A 25,714-nucleotide genomic window follows, 5' to 3' on the forward strand; every position below is an offset into this window, starting at 1 on the left:
AGCTTATCTGGTGATTGGATAAGCTGGCCAAAGGAGGAAATGGAAGCCACAGACATCAAGACAGGAAATGTACTGACCATGCATGGAGGGTTTCACCCCAAATCCAGCACCCTGAGACTGTACAGTAAGCGGAAAGAAGGAAGCCAGGGACTACTGAGTGTCAGAACCACTGTCCAGGATGAGACAATGAACATCCATGAATACATCAAGAAGATGGCCACAAGCAACCGTGTGCTTAGTGAATACCTCAGGCGGCAGAAACCCAAGAAAGAAAAGGTCCAGGAAGAGAAACCATCATGGAAGGACAGGCCCCTGCACCTTATGTACCACCGGCAGATAGTGGAAGTGGCTGACATCAAGAAATCCTACCAGTGGCTGGACAAAGCTGGACTGAAAGACAGCACAGAGGCACTAATCATGGCAGTGCATGAACAAGCTCTGAGCATAAGATCCATAGAGGCTGGGGTCTATCACACCAGATGAGACCCCAGGTGCAGAGATGCCTCTCAATCCACCCACCAGGATAAAGACCTTTCGCAAGGCAAGAGGGGAAAATATATATATATATATATATATAACAACACCCATCTCGCCCCTGCGGGCGGTTTATCCTTCAAGCTCGGGTCCTCTACCAGAGGCCTGGGAGCTTGAGGGTCCTGCGCAGTATCTTAGCTGTTCCCAGGACTGCGCTCTTCTGGACAGAGATCTCCGATGTTGTTCCCGGGATCTGCTGGAGCCACTCGCCTAGCTTGGGAGTCACCGCACCTAGTGCTCCGATTACCACGGGGACCACCGTTACCTTCACCCTCCACCTCCTCTCGAGCTCTTCTCTGAGCCCTTGGTATTTCTCCAGCTTCTCGTGTTCCTTCTTCCTGATATTGCTGTCATTCGGAACCGCTACATCGATCACTACGGCCGTCTTCTTCTGTTTGTCTACCACCACTATGTCCGGTTGGTTAGCCACCACCATTTTGTCCGTCTGTATCTGGAAGTCCCACAGGATCTTAGCTCGGTCATTCTCCATCACCCTTGGGGGCATCTCCCATTTTGACCTCGGGACTTCCAGGTTATACTCGGCACAGATGTTCCTGTACACTATGCCGGCCACTTGGTTATGGCGTTCCATGTATGCCTTGCCTGCTAGCATCTTGCACCCTGCTGTTATGTGCTGGATTGTCTCTGGGGCATCTTTTTCACAGCCTGCACCTGGGGTCTTGCCTGGTGTGATAGACCCCAGCCTCTATGGATCTTGTACTCAGAGCTTGTTCTTGTGCTGCCATGATTAGTGCCTCTGTGCTGTCTTTCAGTCCAGCCACTGGTAGGATTTCTGGATATCAGCCACCTCCTCTATCTGCCGGTGGTACATACCGTGCAGGGGCCTGTCCTTCCATGATGGTTCCTCGCCTTCCTCCTCTTTCTTGGGTTTCTGCTGCCTGAGGTATTCACTGAGCACGCTGTCAGTTGGGGCCATCTTCGTGATGTATTCGTGGATGTTTCTTGTCTCATCCTGGACTGTGGTGCTGACACTCACCAGTCCCCGGCCTCCTTCCTTCCGCTTAGCGTACAGCCTCAGGGTGCTGGACTTGGGGTGAAACCCTCCATGCATGGTCAGGAGCTTTCTTGTCTTTATGTAGGTGGCTTCTATCTCCTCCTTTGGCCAGCCTATTACCCCAGCAGGGTACCTGATCACGGGCAGGGCGTAGGTGTTGATGGCCCGGATCTTGTTCTTACCGTTCAGCTGACTCCTCAGGACTTGCCTGACCCTCTGCAGGTACTTGGTGGTTGCAGCTTTCCTAGCGGCCTCTTCATGGTTCCCATTTGCCTGCGGGATCCCCAGGTACTTGTAACTGTCCTCTATGTCTGCAATGTTGCCTTCTGGTAGTTCAATCCCCTCAGTTCTGACTACCTTCCCTCTCTTTGTTACCATCAGACTACACTTCTCCAGTCCGAACGACATTCCAATGTCATTGCTGTATAGCCTGGTAGTGTGGATCAGTGAATCGATGTCTCGTTCACTCTTGGCATACAGCTTGATGTCATCCATGTACAGGAGGTGGCTGACAACTGCTCTGTTTCGTAGTCGGTATTCGTAGCCAGTCTTGTTAATGATCTCACTGAGGGGGTTCAGGCCTATGCAGAACAGCAGTGGGGACAGAGCATCTCCTTGGTAGATCCCGCACTTGATGGTGACTTGTGCTATGGGCTTGGAGTTGGCCTCTAGTGTTGTACGCCACATCCCCATTGAGTTCCTGATGAAGGCTCTTAGGGTCCTGTTGATCTTGTACAATTCTAGACATTCCAGTATCCAGCTGTGGGGCATTGAGTCATAGGCCTTCTTGTAATCAATCCAGGCTGTGCACAGGTTGGTCAGTCTGGTCTTGCAGTCTCGGCTGACTGTTCTGTCTACCAGTAGCTGGTGTTTTGCGCCTCTGGTATTCTTGCCAATCCCTTTCTGTGCCCCGCTCATGTATTGACCCATGTGCCTGTTCATCTTAGCCGATATGATGCCTGACAGGAGCTTCCATGTAGTACTGAGGCAGGTTATTGGTCGGTAGTTGGATGGGACCGGTCCCTTCTTGGGGTCATTGGGGATCAGGACCGTCCGACCTTCGGTTAGCCATTCCGGGTGTCTCTCGTTAACTAGCAGCTGGTTCATTTGTGCTGCCAGACGCTCGTGGAGTGCAGTCAGCTTCTTCAGCCAGTAGGCGTGAACCATGTCGGGCCCTGGTGCTGTCCAACTCTTCATACTGGAGACCCTTTCTTGGATATCTGCCACTGTGATTGTTACTGGACCCTGTTCAGGGAGGTCGCTATGGTCTGCCCTCAGATCCACTAGCCACTGAGCATTGCCATTATGGGTTGCATCCTTCTCCCATATGCTCTTCCAGTATTGCTCCGTCTCCAGCCTTGGTGGTGCTGTTCTCTTATTGTTCCCTTGCCACCGAGAGTACACCTTTGCTGGTTCTGTGGAGAACAGCTGGTTTATTCTCCTGCCTTCTATCTCTCTGGTGTACCTCCTCAAGCGGCTGGCCAAGGCTGTGAGTCTTTGCTTGGCAGTTTCCAAGGCCTCAGGTATGGACAGCTTGCTGTATTTCTTATGCACCTTCTTTGTCGCGCCTTTCTGCAACTCCGTTAGTTGGCTAACCTCCCTTCGTGCTACTTTGATCTTGCTCTCTAGCCTCCTTCTCCATGGAGGGTACTGCCCCTTGTGGCTGTTCAACTTGTAGCCAAGCATCTCACTGATCACTGCTGCCGTATTGTAGATCAGCTTGTTAGTGTCGGTAATCGTGGTTGTAGGTATCATCCGTAGTGCTGCATTAACATCATCTAGCAGACCTTCTGAGGGTACTTCACGTAATCTTGGTAACCGGCTACGGGGGATCCAGGTTTCAAGCTTGGCCATGATCCTATCTTTCAGGTCAGTTCCTCTCGCACTCAATGATCCTTCTCCTATTGCACTTGGGGCTATGTACCCAATCTCGGGTGGGGGTGATGATATCTCCCCCCTGACCTGGCGTCCTGACTCCTCCTTGCCGTAGCATTTATGTTGTACCTCGTCAATCTCTAGCTGTGAGAGCAGTCCCTTCTTTCGAATGTTGGAACACTGAGCTACTAGTTGTTTCGCCGTCATTGTGGATGTTGGGTATCGAAGAATCCATAGGTTCCTCATCCTATTCATGTAACCCCTTCCGCCAGGGTTACTTGCATAGTAGCATTCCTCTTGCCCACCGATGCCTTCTTGTTCCAGTAGCCCACTTGTCGTCAGGGTGCCCTGGTTCCTCAACACCTGACGCGGACCTTGTTGATCCGGGCGACGTCCAAGCCGGCATGCCTTCATATTTATCTGTCTCGCTCATGTCTGCGGTAGGCTCGCTTAGCATAGGGGGTCTAGCCTTAGGACCCTTATATATATATATATATGTGTATGTATATATATATATATCCATACATATATATACATATATATATATGTGTATGTATATATATATATATCCATACATATATATACATATATATATATATATATACATATATACATATATATATATATATATACATATATATATATATATATATACATATATACATATATATATATATATATACATATATACATATATATATATATATATATACATATATACATATATATATATATATATATATATATACATATATATATATATACATATACATATATATATATATACATATACATATATATATATATATATATATATATATATACATATACATATATATATATATATATATATATATATATATACATATACATATATATATATATATATATATATATATATATATACATATACATATATATATATATATACATATATATATATATACATATATATATATATACATATATATATACATATATATATATATATATATATATATGTATATATATATATATATATATATGTATATATATATATATATATATATATATATATATATATATATATATATATATATATATATCCATATGTATATATATATATATATATATATATATATATATATATATATATATATATATATATATGTATATATATATATGTATATATATAAATTCACAGTTGATTAATGATTTGCGTTCCTCTCATTTTTGTCATGGTCAATGCAAAGGTGTGTTTTTGCTGTTACCCTTGGATTCTTTTTCACTTCTGTCACTGCTGCATGTTATGATCTCTCCAAGGGAAAGTGATGGAAATAATCCTGAATTTCCATCCTTTTTTAAATAATTTGTTTCTAAGACCCAGGAATAATTTGCACCAGTTAATTTTTCCTTGAGGTGATAACACTTTCTCAGTAAGCAGACTGTGTGGACTTTTATTTTTAAGGGAGGGGCACATACAGAATTCACTCTATTAGTTTAATTAGATATGTTTGTCTGACTTGGGTCAACTAAATGAAAAAAAGACACAATTTTACTTTTGTGTGCACAGACACTTGTTTTTTCTGCAGTGACTGTAGGTTTGTTTGTTTGTTTTTTTTCATTTGGACTTTTTAGATTTAATTTCAGTTTAGTGTCAGTTAGTTTCCAGAGTGTATTTTCATATTTTAGTTTAGTTTTCGTTGTTTGAAAATGTTTAGTTTTTATTCGTTTCAGTGTTAGTTTTAGACCTTTTAATTATTAGTGTATGGAGAGCATATGTCAGAGGCAAGATTTTGCAAAATCTCAAACACTTCCATCAGGCAGGTTGTGCTACAATTTAGAATCAATCTAACAGATACTAAAACTGAGGAAATTTCCTCTGTATTTTTATTTGACTTTATTTATATTTACAGGTCCACTGAAACGATTCAGTTATTCCCAACCCCAAAGACTAGTTTTACTTTTAGTTAACCAAAATGTTTTTCCACCATCTCGTTAACTATAAAAATCTGGTTTTGTTGTTACTCAAGCTGAAACACTCAGTTTTATTATTTTATCATCCATGTATAGCCTAACTCAGGCGTTATGAATTCTTATTACCAGTTTAAAGCGTTATACAGTTATGAACCTGATGTTACCTCAACACAAGATGCCAAAGTGCACATCACCGGCAGACGGATTACGGCCAACACGCATGCGCGCAACAGCTTTAAACAAAGGTAAACTTCTCTTGAAAAAATAAAAATAAATAAAGACCCTTCAATACGTTATAACGCCACATCAATTAAATGCGTCACATATTGCACTGTTTGCGTCAGAGATGTGGATGTGTTAGCTTGAATCTGAGGACCTCTCCCTGACAGCCAGCTAAAAATCACCACACCTTTGGAATATTCCTGAAGACGGAAGTGAGCGCTCCTGTTTTCTCACCAAGCCTCTGAACGCAGCGCATGCATGTCAGTCTCCGAATGCTTGTTTACATGTGTTGGGTACACCTGTGAGTTATTCCCGAAGATAGTTCGGAGCTGTCATTTGCCTCTGAGTATCACCCCGTGCGGTATGGCAGCGGCAGCGGCAGCGGAGGATACGGAGGAGCGTGGTCGCAGCAACAGCACCAGCGGCGGGGCGGTGCAGGGAGCGCTAACAGGTGACGGCGAACCTGAGGAGGCCGAAGAGTTCACCTGTTCGGCCTACTGCTCGGAGCTCTCCCGGCGGCAGAACGAGCAGAGGAAAGCCGGACTGTTCTGCGACGTGACTCTGGTGTTCAGCTCGGGAGCCGTGCCCGGGGTCCAGACGGTATCAGCGCACCGCTCGGTTTTATCCGCGGCGTCGCAGTACTTCATGCTGCTGCTGTCGGGACAGTTTTCAGAGTCCCGATCCGGGCGAGTGGAGCTAAAGGAGTGGAGCTCGGGCACGAGACCCGACACAGACACTGTGGAAAGTGTCGTACAGTTCATGTACACGGGAGAAGTCAGGGTGACCACTGCCAATGTGCATGAAGTGTTGGAACTTGCAGACAGGTGATTTATTCATTTATTTTTAAATGATTCCGCAGGTGAATCAGATTGTGGATTTCACTTTGCTTATATGCGGAAGTATGTAAGTCACACCAGGTGGCGTGACTTTGTATGCTGTCATTACAAGAATTAGTTAGCAGGGTCATATTAAAAACTGACGTCCAGTGAGGGGGCAAACAACGACCCAGTTCTCATCAACAGAGGAGTATCTGAGGATTATTTGCCTTTTAATAGGCTCCACAAACTGCGACCCTGAATTAGAAAAGCTGAAGAAAATAGATTAATGGATGGATGGATTGATTTGAAATTTTCTCTAAAAAATAAAACAAAAAACAAAACAAGGATCAAACTGATATATTTAAATTTGTTTTGTACAACCAATAAGCGGATATATACAGCAGTTTGATATAATAGAGGGTCAAGCAAATTAGTAACAATCATTCTCGTGAAGCTGGATGTGAGTTTTGGCATTTTGCTCTGTAATAGATGCCAAATTAAATTCTGTTTCATTAAGAGGAAAAGCAAGAAGCCAGCTTATCTCTTTATAGTAGATGTGGTCCACACAAGCATCTCTTGCACTGTTTTTTGGCCTTCGGGTGTGGACATATTATTACTGTTATTATCAGGGTTAAGTGTTTAGAAGTTGCATGGTTGACAACTCCTATGTCGATGGACCTGTAAGGGTGTGGCAGCTTGCATGGTTACATCTTTGCTATTATTATTTACTCTTCATTAGAGCTATTATATCCACGAAAAAATGTTAAAAAAAAATAACAATTTTTAACCTTCAGATTACAAAAATCATCATTGTAAAAGAACTATTGGCTTAATTTTGTTATCTGCTTCAGTTTCAAGGTCCTGATGTGGTTTATGGTGGCTTCTTGGCACTGTGTTATAGCTTACTGGACAGCTGAATAGAACAGTGTATCGTGGTATTGATTTTATCCTGGGAGTCTGTCTCAGTGAGGCTGTTTGAGCAGGTCGTCATATTGCTGTCTGACAAAAATAATTGAAGATACATTCACAGAACTGCACAGGCATGAAGCTTGAGTTTAAAGTTGCAGGTGTGGTTTGATCCAATAGTGCTGAGTAATTAGACTACACCTTTCTACTCAAAGTGCTTCCATCACAAGTCAGGACTTAAACTATTATCTTTGATTGTTACACTTGCTTGTCAGGAGTGGGATTTGAACCCACGCCTCCAGAGGAGACTACGACCTGAACGTAGCGCCTTAGACCGCTCGGCCATCCTGACACGCAAGAGTTGTTCTCCTTCAATGCTTTTACCCGCAGATTTTATTGCCTGTGCAAATTTTTATAAAGTCATAAAATACTTTACATAGAGAGTCAGTATTTTTTAATTAATTCAATGAAATTCAATTCACTTTTATTTATATACCAAATCATAACAACAATCGCCTCGAGGCGCTTTGTATTGTAAAGTAAAGAGCCTAAAATAATACAGAGAAAACCACAACAATCAAAGGATCCTCTTTAAGTAAGCACTTGGTGACAGTGGGAAGGAAAAATTCCCTTTTATAGCAGGAAGAAACCTCCAGCAGAACCAGGCTCAGGAACGGGCAGCTATCTGCCATGACCGGTTGGGGGGTGGTGGGAGGAAGACGGGATAAAAGACACATTGTGGAAGAGAGCCAGAGATTAATAATAAGTTAATGTGGCAAGGAAATATAACATTTTTCGTATGCTGTAACTTTGATATCTCACTCTGTCAGGTTTCTGCTGGGGCAGCTGAAGACCTTCTGCGGAGAGTTCCTGATGAGGAAGTTGAGCATGTCCAACTGCGTAGCCGTGCACAGCCTTGCACACATGTACACGCTGAACCAGCTCGCTCAGAGAGCCGCCGAGACAATCAGGAGAAACTTTCACAAAGTCATTCACAACGAGGAATTCTTCACACTGCCCTTTCACTTGGTGCGAGACTGGCTGTGTGATGCTGAAATCACCGTTGAGTCTGAGCAGGAGTTGTTTGAGGCAATCGTGAAATGGATCCACCACAACCCAGAGGAGCGAGAGAAGCATTTTGAGGACCTGTTCAAACTTTTAAGGCTGCCACAGATCGCTCCTACTTACCTGACACGTGTCGTGAGGAAGGAGCCCTTAGTGGCAAACAGTGCAGCTTGTCTGGAGCTGGTGTCCAGTGCGCTCGAGGTCCACGCTGTTCGTTATGAGAGCCCCAAGAAGGCCGATTCAGATCTCGGTGACTCCTACGAGGCGACGATCCAGCCTCGATACGGTCAGAACATGGATGTGATCATGGTAGTGGGTGGTGTTTCGGAAGGAGGAGATTATTTGAGCGAATGTGTGGGCTACTTTGTTGCTGAGGATCGCTGGGTCAGTTTGCCACACATCCACAACCACCTCGATGGACATGCTATTGCTGTCACCGAGAATCACCTTTATGTGGCGGGCTCAATGGAGCCCAGCTTCGCCAAGATGGTGGAGCGCTACAATCCCAACCTTAACTGCTGGGAGTCGGTCAGCAGCCTGACCACACGCAAGCACTCGTTTGGCCTCACGTGCATCAAAGACACAGTCTACATCATCGGCGGCCATGGCAACTTCAGTCCAGGTTTCAAGGATGTCTCCATTTATGAACCCGAGCAGGATATGTGGCTCAATCTGGAGCCAGCGCCAAAGATCCTGCGAGATGTCAAAACAGTGAGCGTGGAGGATCGCTATGTGTACGTAATGGCCAGGACCCCCGTAGATATAGACAGCGATGATGGGTTGAGCACGGTGACCACCTGCTACGATACAGAAAGCCGCAAGTGGCAGGAAGTGGACTTGTTACCGCTTATTGATACCTATTGTAGTTTTCAAATGGCTGTTGCATCCAGCAACTTCTATCACACAGCTTCCTGTTGCCCCAAAAACTACACGGTAACGCATGAGGCTGCCCAGCAGAAAATAAGCAGAAACATCTCAGAGGACATCCTCGACAGCCTCCCGTCAGAGGTCCTCAGCCTGGAGGGCGCTGCCATTTGCTACCTGGGTGAAGACATCTTCATCATTGGCGGGTGGAGGAACAGCAACCATGTAGAAAAGCAGTACCGCAAGGAGGCCTACCGTTACTGCGCCAAGAGGAAGCGCTGGATGCTGCTGCCGCCCTTGCCCCAGCCACGCTGCAGAGCGGCGGCCTGCCACGTTCGCATCCCGTACCAGTACCTCTATGGCTCCCAGCGTTACCCCGTCCCCCACAACCTGGCTCGCCAGCGAGACCGCATGCAACAGATGCAGCAGCTCCATCGGCGCACCCTCAGCCTGCGGAGGCAAATGCAGTCTCAGATTGAATGTTAAGAATCAGATATTCTGCTTTAAGTCATTAGCACTTCATCTGCTGATAAATGCCTTGCTGTTATCTCAAGACTTTGTTTCAGTTATTTTATTTTATTTTTTTTACCTTAATTGAGGTGAAATGTTTGCGCCACTTTTACCTGAAGCGGGTTTGCAGTGAAGGAAGCTATGAGTCTAATCATTTTTGGCCTTACATGTTTTTAGCTCATGCCTTACTTTTTATCGTGCCAGCAAATAAGACTGCTGTTGTCTTTGTTTACGAAACAAATCACAGCTCAGCTTTTTAAACCGCGGCCTTTGTTAGCATAGTAGATAAAGGATGTCAATGTTTTCTGTGTGTGCAAAAGAAAAACAAAACAAAACGATGTCGTGAGAAAACTTTGTGTCAGGAAGCATACTTGACAATGTCTATTTATTGTGATGTATGTTAGAAGGAAATCATGAATTACAAAAACTACTTCAAACTACTTCAATAGCTGACATAGAAAAAAAAGGATCAGCTGCTTTAACTGTTTGCTTTCCTTTCCGTTGTTGTCATTGAGGGTTTTTTTGCACAGTATGCATTGGAATAGTGATGATCGTATACTCTGTGCCTAAACAGACAATCACAATTTCGTAGCAAGGACTGAATATTGACAAAAAGCACACGCTGTGGGACAGCTTGAATTTGGATGTGTGTGTGATTTATTTTAAGCTGGTCAAAAGAACAAAACCCTCTATTTCATATATACAATTTCTGGAAAGATGGACTAAATACCACAATGATAATCCAAGTATCTGATTTTGTGTTTGAATAAGACGCTTTCCCATTTCACATCGCAAGGACAACCGCTAACAGAATCAGCCATTGAAAGCAGTAACTTTGTGAAAATGTTTGGTTTGTGGGTTTTAATGGACTTGTTTGGTGTTTGCTCTGCATTTGCGCTTCTGGCAGAATCTGTTTAGAGTTTTTGTCTTGGTGAATGAAAGCACATATGGACATTGCACTGTGGAAAGATTTTTAAATGTGCTTAATACACTAAACCAGCAAGACGATGTGTTATTTTTGTGAATGGTTATCATTTCCCCACTGTGCCAATAAAAATAAGACCTGTTCCTTAGTGACGCCCTTGATTTATTGTTCTTACTGCATTAAGAATGTATGTTAATGAATTAATGAATGTTAGCTTCATCTCTGAAGAGCGTTCCTTTGAGTTTAGCGACCCCCTCAAACATACCATGCTGAGTGTAGTGAATAAAGAGAAACTCATTCAGTATTTTTGAAGCTGTGTTCAGATTTTTGTACCAGTTTGGTAAATTTTAGATCAAATGTGACACATTTAGCTGTCGTGCAGCCATGTGTAAAATGTCTAAAAACAGCACAGTTTTATTCTGAAGATCTCCAAATGTTCTAAATATGGAAGAGTGCTCAAATACTTGTCATGTACTTTCAAGTCTTTCTTTCTTATAAGTGAACTATATTTACACTTCAGAACTCTTAATATCCAGTCCCTGTGATCAAATGTGAGTACTGTGATTGTAGAATTTTGCACCTTTTTAAAATGTAAAGCAAAAGTCGTGAGGCACCCCTCATTTCTTTATATTTTGCTTCTTAGGTCTTTCAGAAGATCTTTACTCTGGCCACTGGCTGATTTTTGTTTTATTTTTTTACTCTTTTTCAGTCCAACTCTTGAACCTGACCATTTCCAGAGGAATGCTTTATTTGCTTAGTATTGATCTATGAATCTGTGATCTATGAAAAATGTTCCCAAGTCAGTGGACGAAACAATAATGTGTCTGCACATAGCAGATAACTTGGCAAACATCAGATGTCTGCTTAAAGAAATTACAGAAAAGCTTGACTAAGACAGTTCAGGCTGTGTAGAAGAATAAAGGCGGTCATACCATTTTATTTATTTTATTTTCTTACCCTTTTTGCCTTATATACTGCATTTCCATGAGTGTTAGCAGATGGTTCAATAAATAAACCGCTAACATGTTTCCCATTTTCCTAGCAAAATATAAAGATTTTTTCTTCTATCATCACAGTATCTCTACCATTAATAACGGCCTCGATACTCGTCTAGTGAAATTCTAGTACTGTGACAGCTCCCCTCAGTATATCCTCACCATCAAGTAGGAACAAATATATGTCGGAACCATGGTTAGTGTGGCGTAGACGCGGGGGAGCTCTATGTCTGTGACAAGCAGAAATGTAAACAATTGAAAGCAGCAGCGGAGTATAAAGTGCATATAATTTGATTATGAAATGTTTGCACATAGATATTCAGACGTTTTTAACACAATGTACTCTTAACAGTCCCTCTGAATAGTCGATAAAACGTCGCTGACGCCTGAGCTCTCCGTGAAAAGATGGTAAGTTGTAACTGTCAGCCGTTACGTAATCGCGTCAGTAGTCGCTGAATCGGCTGTTAAAGTTTAACCAGTTGTGTTATGATAACATGTTTTTGCTGGCAGCATAAAAGAAGTCTATTCATTCAGATGCAGCTCATATTTGTACGGCATTGTCAGCAGGCTGGTTATGAGCTGTAACCACAGACTGAAGTGCAGTTCGGAAACCAGTATTTAGGCCCAATTTATGCTTTTATTTTGAAAGAAAATAGGAGAGCTGCTTGAAAGGAAAACAGAAATCAATTTGAGCACACACACACTAATGAAATTCCTCATATTGCTAAAGATAACTAGTGACAATTCACCATAGTACAAAATGAGGCATGCAGAATAATTTAAAGCATGTGATTGTTAGTCCTAAAAATGAACAAAATGCTATATAAATTCAACTTTCACTCAGAAATCAATTTTGCTAAATAAATTTAACTACATTTTTTCAGTTTCTGGGACCCTGTAGCCCTGAAGGTGTCTGATAATTCATGTCAAGTATAAACTATCGAAAGCGGTACCATGTGGTCAAAACAACTTAACCTTGCAAGGCTACTCCCATGGAACAAATTACCTGTTTCATTACTCTTAATTGTCTGAGATATATACACCGTCCACTGTGCTCAACTTGGGGTGATACCATGCATGGATGGTCAGGACCTTCTGGGTCATGATTTCACTGGCTTCTACTCTCCTCCTTTGGCCAGCTTATTATCCTAGCAGCGTACCTGATGACCCTCTGCAGGTACTTAGTGGTTGCAGCTTTCGTCTGTGGGATCCCCAGATACTTGTGACTCTTCGTTATCATACTACTACACTTCTCCGAACAACACTCCTTATATCCTGGTGGAGTGAAGCGATCCTCTTGGCTTAAAGTTGTTGTATCTTGTATACTATCTATGAAGTTGGGCCTTAAAAAAAAAAACCTTTTAAATTGTAGTTTTCTCTCATCAGCGGGTGATGATATCTCCCCCCCGACCTGTCGTCCTGGCTCCCCCTTGCCATAGCATGTGTGTTGTACCTCATCAATATCTATCATGTGTAGCTCTCTCACTCATGTCTGTGGTGTCTTACTGGATATAGACATCCCCAGGCGGGAATCAAACTTGCAACTCCTGCTCCAAAGGCATGTAGTCTTACTACTATGCTACCCAGCTTCTGGGTACACTATAAACTGATTGTCTTTTCCAGAAATTAAACACCGTATCTTATCCAAAACCATAAACAAAGTAACTCACTAGGTGTTTTAGATAAAAGTAACCTCTTACGGCTCTGCTTGCAGATATATCACGTTCCCTGGATCTATACGCCAGTGCGGACCGTTCTGGCAATTTGGCACCAGCTGACGAAAACTGAGGTGAGGAAGCTCCTCTGAAAATTACCATGTGATGGCTGAGATTATACGGAGCAAAGTCAATAGAGTTTTCTTTTGTTTTTGTTTTTATCATAAATAACCTCCTGTGTGTGGGTGTTGGCTTTTCACTGAAATAAAGAGTAATGCCTCAGAAATGGGTCCGCATTGCAAAATAAAAGAAGCTTAATTTATAGTGAGTGTAAATTGTAAGTCCAGGATCTTTTCTGTTCAGATCCCGGAGCTGGCCAAGTGCTCGGTGCTGATGAGGGAACGCAGCAGAGTGGAGGAAACGATCCACTGCATGCAGCGAGCAGGTGCAGGAAACTTGCAGGTAAGAGCGCCGAGTGCCGGTTATACACACAAACACACGTTTGTAAATGCTCATTTGAAGAGTTTTGATTCTTCTGAGAAGAAACTCACTACAAGAGTCTTACAGAATCGAAAAGCCTTCACTGCTAAAATCAAAGACTTTTGCACTATGCTGTAGGTGTTCTTGACTTTGTGAGATGTTATGAAGTTTTTCTTAAAAAGTGAACGTACCAGATTGTAGACTTCTAAAGTTTTTGCTATCCCACTCATAGGTTTATTTTGGTTCAACACTTGGAATCAACTCTAGGTCCTTTAACAATGAGGGAACAGGTCTCACCTGGCCATGAAGCTGCTTGCCTGCCAATTGTCTTATTACTAATTAATTACTACTGATCCTCTGAAAATGGGGAATTATGTCTAAAAATGGCTGTAAATCCTAAACACTTAATGCAATACCTAAAAGCTGAAGGTCTGCACTTCAATCACATCTTAATTGTTTGATTTTAAAATCCTGTGTAATGGTGTACAGAGGCAAAATCACAGTGATTCCCTAAAAGCATATGGAGCTACTGTAACTGTGCATTTATGTGTCTGCTGTTTTCACAGGTAATCTCAGACTTTGACATGACACTGACCAGATTCGCTCACAACGGCAAGAGAGTTCCCACCACTCACAGTGAGCACAAAGACACTGAAAGTGTTCTCATGATGTATTCCAGTATGCATATACAAATTACTGGATGGATAATGCAAGTTTTACCTGTGTGGTTTTTGTTTGTGTCTTCTTTTTAGACATCTTGGATAACCGGCTGCTGATTAATGAAGACTGCACTAAAAAGGTAAGAGCTTTACAAACACATGGGTTAATGTGTTAACTTTAAGACCAACTGTGTTTGTTGCCATGTGGATAGGATATAATATTAATGAGTGTTCTGTTGTTGTTCTGCTGTAGATGAGGGAGCTGTTAAACACTTATTATCCCATAGAGATCGATGCTAGCCGGAGTGCTGAGGAGAAACTTCCTCTCATGGTTGAGTGGTAAGAAATAAATGCGTCAGATATTAACTCATTTGATTCCAGTGCCTCTTCAGAGCATGCTGAAGAATATACAGTGAACTGTAATTTATATACACGCTGATGTATGTTGTTAAATGGTTGATATCTTGTATTTATTCTGCTCTCTAAAGGTGGACAAAAGTCCACGAGCTGCTGATTCAGCAGAAGATCAGAAAAGACATGCTGGGCCGGGCTGTGAAGGAATCCAGCGCCATGCTCAGGTACGCACAGCTCAAATTACACCGAGCTGATTTATACAGAGAAGAATCTGTTTACAGTTATGAAGCTTTTTGTCATTTAAAATATTCTTCGAGGCAGGTGATGTCTATACAAATCAATTTATTACACTGTCACAACAAAGCTAATAAATTACAGCTGCTCTGCAATGGAAACATTCATTTAGAGGCGAAAATACTTATTAAAAATGAGGTGGGAACCAGTAACATCAGCTGTGTTTGGGTTTCAGATACTTTCAAAAGCAATGTTTAACACTGTAAAGATTATATGAACCATTTCTATTTAACCTCTGTGGTGTTTCTTCATGTTTCATGGTCTAATTTAGTCATGTTTGGTGTGTTTCTGTCTTAAGGGAAGGGTACAAAGTATTTTTTGACCATCTGGCTGAGCACCAGGTCCCTCTGCTGATCCTCTCCGCTGGGGTCGGTGATGTCTTGGAGGAGGTGATTCGACAAAACCACGTCTTCCATCCAAATGTCCACATCATCTCCAACTACATGGACTTTGACCACACTGTAAGTTTAACCACACTCAGCCTCACACACGTGTCATGTGATGGACATGACTGTATACATTTGTAATTTTACGTCACATAATTACTAATATGTTACATACATACTTAGGGCTGTTCGATATAACGATATATATCGGATGACGATATAAAAACGTCTATCGTTTCATTTTACGCTATCGTTTGTTTCGTGGTGTCGCAAAATAAACTGTTTACGGCAATATTTTTTCATCGTTTTGATGGTCACGGTAGTGGCTATATTAATTTCTTAAAGTTCTCTCTTTCTCTTATATTTAAAATAACCACAATACAGACGGACAAGCGCCTGTTTTTATGCGTTGTCGTTAGCAACAACGACGGTAAAACCATTGCGTGTCCGCTTGTTTATTTTCCACATAAACCTTTCACAATAAAGCTCAAGATCCTGTTGAGACTTTTCAAAATAAACTGAATCACGTGAAAGAGTATGTAGAGTATTTACGGATGAGAAGCAAAAAAGAGCCGTCAGGTGCTAAAAGATAAACCTTAGACTCAAACGTTAGAACAGGCTTTTCCCCGCAGCACGCCGTGTAATTAATACAACTTATGTCTAAAAATGTATAGTTTCATACATCGTTAAAACACTGGACTCCAGGTACACGACGCCCAGCTGGAAACACTTCAGGCAAGTTGAGCCGAGATTCACAGAATTTACAGAAAATGTTAAATTTTTGTGATTTATATCGTTATCGGACGATAGATGTTTTATATCGGGATATGAGCTTTTGGTCATATCGCACAGCCTATTGTGCACATACTAGTGCACAAGTCCATGTTTGTTTGTTTTTTAACACAAAACATGATTCCCGGCTGAGAAGAACAAACTTGTCTTTATATTTAACAAAAACTTTTCACGCACATTGTTTTCCTTTTAACTTCTCTAATAAACATTAATAACTATGCATTAATAGGCATGCAGGAAATATAAGATTTATTATTCATATTTTCTTAAATCTATGCTCTTATAATTGCTTATTATTGCACATTAGCTGAGTTCTGTCACATCTTGTAAGTCTCATCATCAGTTTGTCAATCGTCTGTGAAACACCTTGAACTGCACTGAACTGCATGTAGTTTGATTGACTGGTTCAGTACAACGGATGTAAAAGCCTGGATCACAATCTTAAAAAAATAATCATTTTGCCAGGTTTAAAAGCTTTAAGCTTCTAGCCAAACCAGTCAGTTTAGACTAACCAGCATCCCACGAGGAATTACTGGCAAGTAAGTTTGCAGTTGGATCAGTTTGAGAGGTGTGACAATACACACCTGGTTAGTTGAACCACCTGCCATGTAGTTTTTTGAAAGGAATTGTCAGTTTTTGTTTTGTTTTTTGTACAAATTTTCCTTACAAAAAAAAAAAAAAAACTGTTACAGCTTTTTAGAAAGGATCCTTTCTACTGTGTTTCTTACTTTTTACTGAAAAACGTGTCATATTTCTCAACTGTTACATGTAGTCAATACATTTGGTCCAGAAATGGGGAGTAAATCTATTTATTGTATTGATTTGTTATAGTTTGCATGTTATGTCAGAGTGCTGTTGTTTCATGTTAGTGTGTGTCCAGCATGTTCAAGTTTCGCTCTGTCTTTTGCTAAATGCTTGCTGAAGTTGGATCCAGCTAGTGCTGTGCAATTAAGCAAACTACAGTTGTACAATAATTTACAATAATTCTCTTGTTTTGCATTTTTAGCACATTACATACCTTTATGAAAGACCAAATTCACAAGGTGGTCGTCTATCTGGCTGGTCAAGTTATTAATTTCCCAGCCTTCCTCAGTAACTCTTGTCATGAGCTGTCATGCATCTTCGTTGTATTGGCCTTTTGAATAGATGTGTGATAGCTTACTTACCTTATTGTAACGCAGCATTTCTTGCTATTAAGGGGGTGCTGCAAGCCTTTAAAGGTCAACTGATTCACACCTTTAACAAGAGAGAAGGCGCTCTGTCACATGCAGCTGGCCTCAGAGGGCTGCAGGGTCGACCCAACGTGCTGCTGCTAGGAGACTCACTGGGAGATCTGACCATGGCCGACGGGGTCTCTGAGCCCCAGAACGTCCTCACCGTTGGCTTCCTCAACGACCAGGTCAGACTGGTGTAGTGCTGTCCTGGGATTTGTTACTTCGACATGGATCAGTTTTAAAAGCTCACTTGTCTGTTTGGTGTTTCAGGTTGAGGAGAGGAAGGAGTCTTACATCAACTCTTTTGACATCGTCCTGGTGAAGGACGAGACGATGGACGTTCCAAACGCCATCCTCAGGTACATTACCTCATCGAGATACAACAAGTAAGACGCACCAGAAGGATCCGGACTTAATGCCAAAAATGCACGGATTACCTCATTTACTGCATTCACCCTGTCGCATGCTGGACAATCTCACAGCCTCACTGACCTCATGACTGAATATTTGAACAGCAAATCACACTCTGGACCTGTGTTCACTGTAACGCAGTGCAGATGTTTAAAAACATACCGTTCTGGTTTCACAGGCACGGGCTGGGCTTTGATTCAAACTGTTTTCTAGTGTTGCATCTAACTGGCCACGTGTTACCTCAGCATAACTCACAGAGCTGCCAGAACATTAAAACCACAGACAGGGGAAGTTAATAACACAGCACTCCCCATTCTCAGAGCAGGACTATGCACTCCACGACACACTCCATTCAAGAAACAAGCCTACAAACACCCAAGATCCCAATCCACTGAGGTGCTAACTCCATAACCCACAGGATCCAAACCATCCACTTCATCGGCACATCCTTTGGGCATATATTTTGGTGGCTTTAGTGTTGCAGCTGCCCTGCAGGTAAAACAACAACAAAAAAATCAGTCTGAACCATCGTCCCGGCGGCCCATTTTACAAGCTTTCTTTAAATGGCTGTAACTTTATTACCGTTTGTGCTAGAGACAAAATTCAAACTGTTCCAGAAAGTAGAGAAGATGGATTTCACTGGGATATTTGGTATATCGGTAGCACAACACATTCACAAGGTACTGCTGTCTGAATGCAGACAGCACTTCACATTACCGCAATTCCTCAGTCATTTTGGGATACAGAAAATTGGGATATAGAAAATTCAAATGAATTAATGAATAAGCTTGTTGAGCTTTCTTAAACACATCGTGCTCAAAGATATGAAAGCAAGCGTTTATATTTAAATGTACTGTATTTCTTTTTCTTAAATCCAAAGACAAAAAGGATTTCCCCTTGATTTTCTATCCTTATTAACTATCATAAAGCAATAAGACCCTGTAAGTCTAATAATAACAAATGCAGTTTTATGTTGTGAATCAGTCCTGCTGTAACATTTCTTTCTATTAGAGGTGTCTAATAACTCCTTTATTAATATATATTTTTAAATTGTTAACAATAGTTTGCAAGAAATTGAAACTAAATCGGTGCATTTTAGTCTTAACACGTATGCTGGTGCTTTTCAAACAATGTTTTTACTGTTTTCTTGTCTGTTTCAAAGATTCCCATTAAAGTTACATCTATTATCTGGTGCAGAATGCAGAGATCACAGTGAGGAAAGAAACAACAGATTGTAGAAAAACCATTTTCTTTTTTCTTACAAACATTTTAATGAATGTGGTGTTCAGGGACAAATAAAGGTGCTTGTTTGTTTACAGCAATCAAACAGACAATTGTAACACACACACAAAAATGATAAAGATCTTCTGCACTTCTTTTTTGTCATTTCAAAACTTGAAACCACTAAACCATGACTCTGTGTGGGGAAAAAAAGTCTCTTGTTGCCTGTTTCTTGGTTGTTGTGTTTTTGTTGGAGGTTTATCCCTGAGAGAGAACCAAACACTTTTGTCCTCATCACAACTCCTCGTGCCTTGCCTGTTCCCGCTCTTTGTCCTCATCCACTTTAAGTTTCAGCTCGTTGGCTGTGATCACGCCGTCTTTATTTCGATCCTGGTTTTGGAACATGTCGGTGACGACCTGCTCCATGGTCAGTCCGGGCTTTATGCGACCTTTGCCCTCTGCCACCTGCAGCTTGATGAACTCCGCAAACTAAAGTTAAAGAGATCGAGAACCATCAGTCACGAATTAGTCAGTGATCACTGCTCATCGCCTGTTCTAACGCCAAAGAAAAACCCTTGTTTCACTATGTGCTTTTTTAATTCATATCAACTTCTGTGTCAAGAAAACAATATCGAACATAAATAATAATTATTTAAAATTACAATTTTAAAAAAATCAGTGTTGTTCTTAGTCTCACCTCCAGATGCCACTAAAGTAAAGTAAGTTAGGTACATTTCAGTGAGATATGCTACTTTTTCCTCTTGAATTTTTGTGTGTCGTCACTTATCGTTAAGAAAAATCACGATTTCACAAGAAAAAAAATAAAATAAATCTTACAAAGTACAAGAATCAGTATTTTGATACATAAAACATTAACAGTAGCTAATTGTATAGTGTGGGAAACAGAAATGCAGGCTTATACAGGCTAGTAAGTGCAGGCTAAACTGGCTTGCTTGCATCTTGCCATATACAGAGGTGTGCCAGTTATCACCAACTGATTAAATGCAGTTCTTGCAGTCGGGGGCGGCAAAACCAGTTATTAGGTTTAGGAAATTGCTTTTTCACTAGGATCAGGTAGATTTGGACATTTCCCCCCCCCTAATAAATAAGTTCAACTTTTAAAAACGGCATTTTCTATTTACTTGGGGCGTCTTTGTCTAATGCTAAAATGTGTTTGATAGATCTCAAACATGTTAGTGTGACAACTATGCAAAAAACTACTGCATAAAATACTTTTTCACAAACCTGTAGTTTGCGTAAAGAAAATTCAGTAAATACTTATCATATCGTGTTCAGTGAGCCTGCAGACTAAAAAAAACAGTTGACAAGCATGAATTAAACTAATGTTAAATAATAGTGTGATTATAAAGGAGAAACACAGACATGATGTCAGTAGACATAAAAAAAAAAATCCAACGGTTACTTGGACTGCTTGTTGCTTTTCCTCACTGCCTTTTTTTAAATCCTACTATGTGAAATGACAGTTGTCTACGTACCTCCTCCTGTGGCACCTCTGCATTCTTGTTTATGTCCAAGGCTTCAAACAGGTCTGTAGGAGTGTCCTGTAGCCACACAAACAGGTAACCAGGCGGCACGCCCTTCTCAAAGCTCAGTAGCTCTATGTCAAAGACCAACACGGCGCTGCTCGGCACACCAGCAGCTGGCAGAAAGTTAAAAACACAACTGTCAACATCTGTAAGATGGCAACTTTTACCGGTGCTATGGCCATAAACAAGCATCGGTCATACAGCAGAAATCTCACCTCCCCTTTCCCCATGGCCAAGGTGAGGTGGCACCGTTATCACCCTCCTCTCTCCCACGCACATGCCCTGCAGGCCCTGATCCAGCCCGTCGATCACTTTGTCTGAGCCCAGGACCACGTCCTGAAGGCTGCCATAGTCGTGTCTGAGGACGAGGCCAGTTAGGAGACAAAACAAAAAGATGATGAATTATGCCGATCTCAAATTAGAATCAGTGTTAAAAGAGATGAGGATGTGCGTATTTGTGTGACCCACGAGGAAAAGAGCAGCGTGCCGTCCATGAGGGAGCAGTTGTAGTGGTAGCGGACGAGGTCGTTCACTTCTGTGGTCTCGTTACACACTTCGGGTCTGTGGATGACCTGGACAGCCACCGTGTCGTTGGGGTTGTGGAAGTCGATGACGTGGATGTCAAAGACGAGCACAGCAGAAGGAGGGATCACATCACCTGGTGAGACCATAGAGAGGTTTTATTTATTTATTTAGTTTCATTTAACAAAAAACGCACATCAACTATGACCGTCCATGAGCCAATGATGTGATTTGTTATGGTTGTCTAGTTTTTGTGTCGTACTATAATCTATATACAAGCCAGGATAGGATTTATTAGGTTTTACGTAGTAGCTTAACACTGCCATTTTACATTTTTATTATGCATTGCATTGGCACCCTTAAGACATAAGATTTCTGTCAGTTTGAGTTGGTTTTATTTTCTGGAGGAGAAAACTTCCCTGACGCTGGGAAACTTTACACTGACTCACCTGCTCCGTTCTCTCCATATGCCAGGTGTGGAGGAATAGTGATCCTCCTCTTCTCCCCAATGCAGAGTCCCAGCAGGCCCTGATCCATCCCCATTATTACATACCCCATCCCAATGTAGGTGTTGTAAGTGCTGTTCCTCTGGTAGCTGGGGACAATAAAAAGGCCAAAAATGCAAGTTTATGTTTAAACCTTAAGCTGTATTGGCAGTGATGCGACAGCAGTATTATTTCACATATAAAATGAAAATTAAGCTGCAGCCAAATCAGCAGAGCATGAGCTGACCTGGTATCAAAGGTGACTCCGTTCAGGAAGGTGCCGTTATAGTGGTACCGAATGTAATCCCCGACCACGGACCTGCGAGTGCATGACTCCGGCACCACCTGGTTGTCAACAGTTATGTTATCCTTCGGGTTGTGGATGTCCACCAGCAGGACATCGAACACCAGAGTCGCCTGAGGGGGAATCTCGTTACCTGGCAGACAGAAAAGTGGAGAATTTTGGATGTCACATCTACTAATTGCAACATGCAAGTGGTTGGATATAGAGAAGAGTTTCATTTAGGTGAAACTTTTTATTCATCTTTGATTTATTCAAAGCTGCAAACCACCTAGAAAGAAGAAAAAGATTTGTGATACACCACAAAAAACTTTTAACTTCTGGTTTCACAGAGTATTTTGCAGCATCCTTAAGCACCAAAATCACGTTGCCTACCTCGACTTTAATGTTACCGTCTCAATTATTTGACTTATTCTGTTTGTAAAAATGATTTCCCTTCACAAATACATTGATCAGCCACAATTGGACCCTTCTTGAATCAACATTTTAATCTCTTTATAAAATTCGGAGTTCCTCACCCGATCCCTTTTCTCCGTAGGCTTTGAACGGCGGGATGACGATTTTTCTGATCTCCCCCACACACATGCCCAGCAGGCCCTCATCCATGCCCTTGATCATCCAACCCTCACCTACTAGGGTGTTGTGTGTCTGTTTCCTGGTGTAGCTGCGTGGGGCTCATACAAGCGCAAAGTCAAACACACAACTTCACACAGACAACATACCTGGATGACACAGTACAGACAAATAAAGATTTGATGACTTAGACTTAGGGATAAAATTGCCTAAAAGTATTGGTCCCATTCAACTCATGCTGGTTTGAAGAAAGAGTTAATAAACATCTTATCTTCTTCAGAAAACAGTCACCAAAATCAGAATTCACCTGGAGTCAAACACGGTGCCGTCGAGCAGAGTGCCGTTGAAATGGTAACGCACAAAGTCAGTACGCATCACGGAGCGCTTGCAGTCTTTCGGAGTGGTGATGGTTGTGGTTACAACCAGGTCAGCCGTGTTCCACAGATCTAGCAGGTGGATGTCAAACACGAGGGTGGCGTCTGGAGGAACAACGTCACCTGAAAATAAGGTTGGATGACAGTTAGGTGGAAGCTGCAGACAGATATGGGTGGAAGCAAAACAAACAAATAACTTATGGTCACTAAGGCTTTCACACTGTGCTCCAAAATCCACACAAGCATTGATTTTACATGCATTTCCGTAAGTGATACATTACAGTGGAAATGGGATGTTGCTAATTTAGTTTCTGGCACTTTAACAACTACAAATACAGAAGAATAACTCTTGTTTAGATACATTTTGAGTGCCATTAAGTTTGCATTTCAACACTTGATGATGGTATTATTGTCAAGTGTTGTATGACCCTCAAGCTGTTATTTTTGACTTTTCTAAATGTCATTTTGCTGCTAGAGCCAGCCTTTGCATTTTTTATTTTGTTTTATTATTTTTTTAGGGCCTCTGCAGCCGATCCACCTCCAGAACAGTGAAGCCACCTTAACTCTTTACCCCTTGAAAGCCTACTAGGAATAACCCTCTCCTAGCCCTAGTTCAAAATGTTAGTGAGAGTGGTCTCTGCCTATAGCCACCCTTAAAAAAAAACAAAAAAACAAACTATATAATGGTACAATGGGTTGCCAAATAGTGTCTGCCAGTTTGTGAAAACGTGATTACACAAGTTTGTTTGTAGATTTGAATCACATACGCATGACATCTGAAATACAAACAGCCCACCAAGGGTAGCCAGGAAAACTATAGGCTATTTATGCACACTCTAAAACAGAAGAGCCACAAAGTAGCTGCTTACGGAGCCAAGTTGAAATCCTGGATATGAGCTGTTGGTTAGAATGGAAACTCTCGTCTGCTATAAAAACATTTTAAAAAGATCTAACTAAACAATCCCAAATCATCATCATCTATGCAGTACATTGTTTTCTCTAGATTCACAGCTGCAAACTCTTTAATCATCACACAGCCATATTGCAGTCCAAATTATTGTATGTGTCTACCCCTGTCTGCTGTGGGTTGCATTGAGTTGAGTTGGGGCATTTTTGCGCTGTACAAGTCTACAATGGGTATCAATAATCTATTGATAAAAACGTCCTTTGCAAATTAGTGCCTAATAATTTTCACACATGACCTCTGCACTCACCTGCACCGGTGTTTCCATAGGCCAGCTGTGGCGGGACGGTGATTTTCCTGCGCTCATTCACACACATGCCCTGCAGACCTTTGTCCATCCCAGCAATGAGCCGACCCTCCCCGATCAGGCCGACTTTAGCTGCTCCTTTCTGATGGCTGTGAAGGAAACAAAGGAACGTCATAAGTGGGTCAAGAACTCGGAGAGGGCTGCCTCTGCGGAATGTGCATGTAGAGCCTCATTAACGGAATCTGCAAACTTGCTTGAACTTGTTAATCATTATCTCGGTATTTTTGACATTTCTAAATGTCATTTTGCTGCTACAGCCAGCCTTTGCATTTTGGGGATTTTTTTAGGGCCTCTGCAGCCGACAATGAAGTAAAAACGTAAATTATAGCGTAATGTGGTCCGACTCACCTCGAATCAAAAGTTTTTCCATCGATAAATGTTGCGTTATAGTGATAGCGGACGTAATCTCCGCTTTTCACTTCTCTGGCGCAGTCTTTGGGGATGAAGTATCTGTCCACGACTACATCTCCAAGCACAGGACTGGGGTTACACTCCACGAAAGAGCCGGAGATGAGAAGAAAAAAGGCAATGCAAAAGGAAAACATTGTTTGCAGAATAACTTAAAATGAGTTTCAAATAAAAACGCCAAAAAAAAAATTTAAAAACTGAATTAATTTTTATGTTTAAGCCCTGCGTTGGAGTGCGCTCTTCACAGCGCAGAGGGGCCGGGCTGCAGATGTGGAGCTGGGCAGCGGTGTCTGAATGCTGTAAACGTGGACAACCTCCAGGTCGCTGTACAAACTTTTTTTCTTACCATAGTGGAAGGAATGTGGGAGCTGGGAGAGGCAAGCCCCTCCGTCAAACTTACCACAATAAGAGAAGAAGAAAAAACATGAACTCCTTCAAAATAAGATATAGCCTTATAATAGAGGTTTTACTGGGGAAAACACAAAGTAAGAAGCAGTAATAATAAACATAACAGTACATAAGTCCCCGGTCATCACGTGCTTTTAAAAATACAAATCACTCGAATCGCTACCCACTGAATGTTTTTTCCTCACACTGGTTTTTAGTTTAACCAAATACTGGCTTCGAAAATTGTTCTAAACGTCCTCATTCTGGCCTTTGCTTAAAAATTATTTCTAATGCACAAAATGCCATCTTTTCAGCATATGGCCACTTTGAAGTCTGTCAGTGCATCTGGATACCTGAAAATGTAACATGTTTGCTTTTTATTTTGAAATTACCGGCACCTGTTCTTCTAGTGTGCCTTGACTCCTCAGCACCGCTGCACACAGATGCGGGCAGACCGAACCGCCTCTCTGAGCCGTAAAGTAGCCCGAGAGCCTCAAATGTTTCAGCTTTTCATTAATGCCGTGAAGTTCTGGATCGGTCCAACTCATGTGGTGCTCACTTCCTTTACGTTGTCAAAAAATCTCAAAGAAACACCAACAATATAGCACTTGTGTTTTGAAAACAAAAAAGATGCCACGTTATCTATACAAATGAAAACGAGCTCTATTCTCAGTTTTAACAGAATAATCCAGTTT

At 41.7% G+C, this 25,714-nt stretch overlaps 3 protein-coding genes and 1 non-coding gene across 4 annotated transcripts; 2 read left to right on the forward strand and 2 right to left on the reverse strand.

Moving 5' to 3' along the window:
• The first annotated feature begins 5,742 nt into the window (after positions 1 to 5,742).
• klhl11 (kelch-like family member 11) lies at positions 5,743 to 10,815 on the forward strand. The gene is made up of 2 exons (XM_063481991.1): positions 5,743 to 6,426; positions 8,157 to 10,815. The coding sequence occupies exons 1-2, from the start codon at positions 5,861 to 5,863 to the stop codon at positions 9,739 to 9,741; spliced, it is 2,151 nt and encodes a 716-aa protein (XP_063338061.1). The 5' UTR covers positions 5,743 to 5,860; the 3' UTR covers positions 9,742 to 10,815.
• On the reverse strand, positions 7,596 to 7,678 carry trnal-cag (transfer RNA leucine (anticodon CAG)). The gene has a single exon. It is a non-coding gene; the product is annotated as a tRNA-Leu (tRNA).
• A 1,098-nt stretch (positions 10,816 to 11,913) lies between the features above and the next one.
• Positions 11,914 to 18,918, forward strand: LOC134633864 (7-methylguanosine phosphate-specific 5'-nucleotidase-like). The gene is made up of 10 exons (XM_063483002.1): positions 11,914 to 12,093; positions 13,400 to 13,474; positions 13,704 to 13,802; positions 14,387 to 14,456; positions 14,573 to 14,619; positions 14,733 to 14,818; positions 14,968 to 15,057; positions 15,426 to 15,588; positions 17,504 to 17,704; positions 17,790 to 18,918. The coding sequence occupies exons 1-10, from the start codon at positions 12,091 to 12,093 to the stop codon at positions 17,907 to 17,909; spliced, it is 954 nt and encodes a 317-aa protein (XP_063339072.1). The 5' UTR covers positions 11,914 to 12,090; the 3' UTR covers positions 17,910 to 18,918.
• A 163-nt stretch (positions 18,919 to 19,081) lies between these two features.
• fkbp10b (FKBP prolyl isomerase 10b) lies at positions 19,082 to 25,008 on the reverse strand. Its single transcript, XM_063483000.1, has 10 exons — positions 24,573 to 25,008; positions 24,168 to 24,313; positions 22,887 to 23,076; positions 22,525 to 22,670; positions 21,953 to 22,142; positions 21,670 to 21,815; positions 21,167 to 21,356; positions 20,914 to 21,056; positions 20,648 to 20,811; positions 19,082 to 19,640 (listed from the first exon to the last, which is right to left on the reverse strand). The coding sequence occupies exons 1-10, from the start codon at positions 24,767 to 24,769 to the stop codon at positions 19,446 to 19,448; spliced, it is 1,707 nt and encodes a 568-aa protein (XP_063339070.1). The 5' UTR covers positions 24,770 to 25,008; the 3' UTR covers positions 19,082 to 19,445.
• Positions 25,009 to 25,714: the final 706 nt, after the last annotated feature.

The sequence above is a fragment of the Pelmatolapia mariae genome, linkage group LG8, assembly GCF_036321145.2.
Source record: "Pelmatolapia mariae isolate MD_Pm_ZW linkage group LG8, Pm_UMD_F_2, whole genome shotgun sequence".
NCBI lineage: Eukaryota > Metazoa > Chordata > Actinopteri > Cichliformes > Cichlidae > Pelmatolapia > Pelmatolapia mariae.

What these genes read in the sequence shown, in the direction of transcription:
- klhl11 (XM_063481991.1), top strand. Translation starts at nt 5,861, where the DNA reads ATGTCAGTCTCCGAATGCTTGTTTACATGTGTTGGGTACACCTGTGAG. An exon ending in GTGTTGGAACTTGCAGACAG is followed by an intron (nt 6,427 to 8,156) that starts GTGATTTATTCA and finishes TCACTCTGTCAG; the next exon opens with GTTTCTGCTGGGGCAGCTGA.
- LOC134633864 (XM_063483002.1), top strand. An exon ending in CAGGTGCAGGAAACTTGCAG is followed by an intron (nt 13,803 to 14,386) that starts GTAAGAGCGCCG and finishes CTGTTTTCACAG; the next exon opens with GTAATCTCAGACTTTGACAT. An exon ending in ATGAAGACTGCACTAAAAAG is followed by an intron (nt 14,620 to 14,732) that starts GTAAGAGCTTTA and finishes GTTCTGCTGTAG; the next exon opens with ATGAGGGAGCTGTTAAACAC.
- fkbp10b (XM_063483000.1), bottom strand. Translation starts at nt 24,769, where the DNA reads ATGTTTTCCTTTTGCATTGCCTTTTTTCTTCTCATCTCCGGCTCTTTC. An exon ending in GGCACCGTGTTTGACTCCAG is followed by an intron (nt 22,671 to 22,886) that starts GTGAATTCTGAT and finishes AGCCCCACGCAG; the next exon opens with CTACACCAGGAAACAGACAC. An exon ending in GGAGTCACCTTTGATACCAG is followed by an intron (nt 21,816 to 21,952) that starts GTCAGCTCATGC and finishes TATTGTCCCCAG; the next exon opens with CTACCAGAGGAACAGCACTT.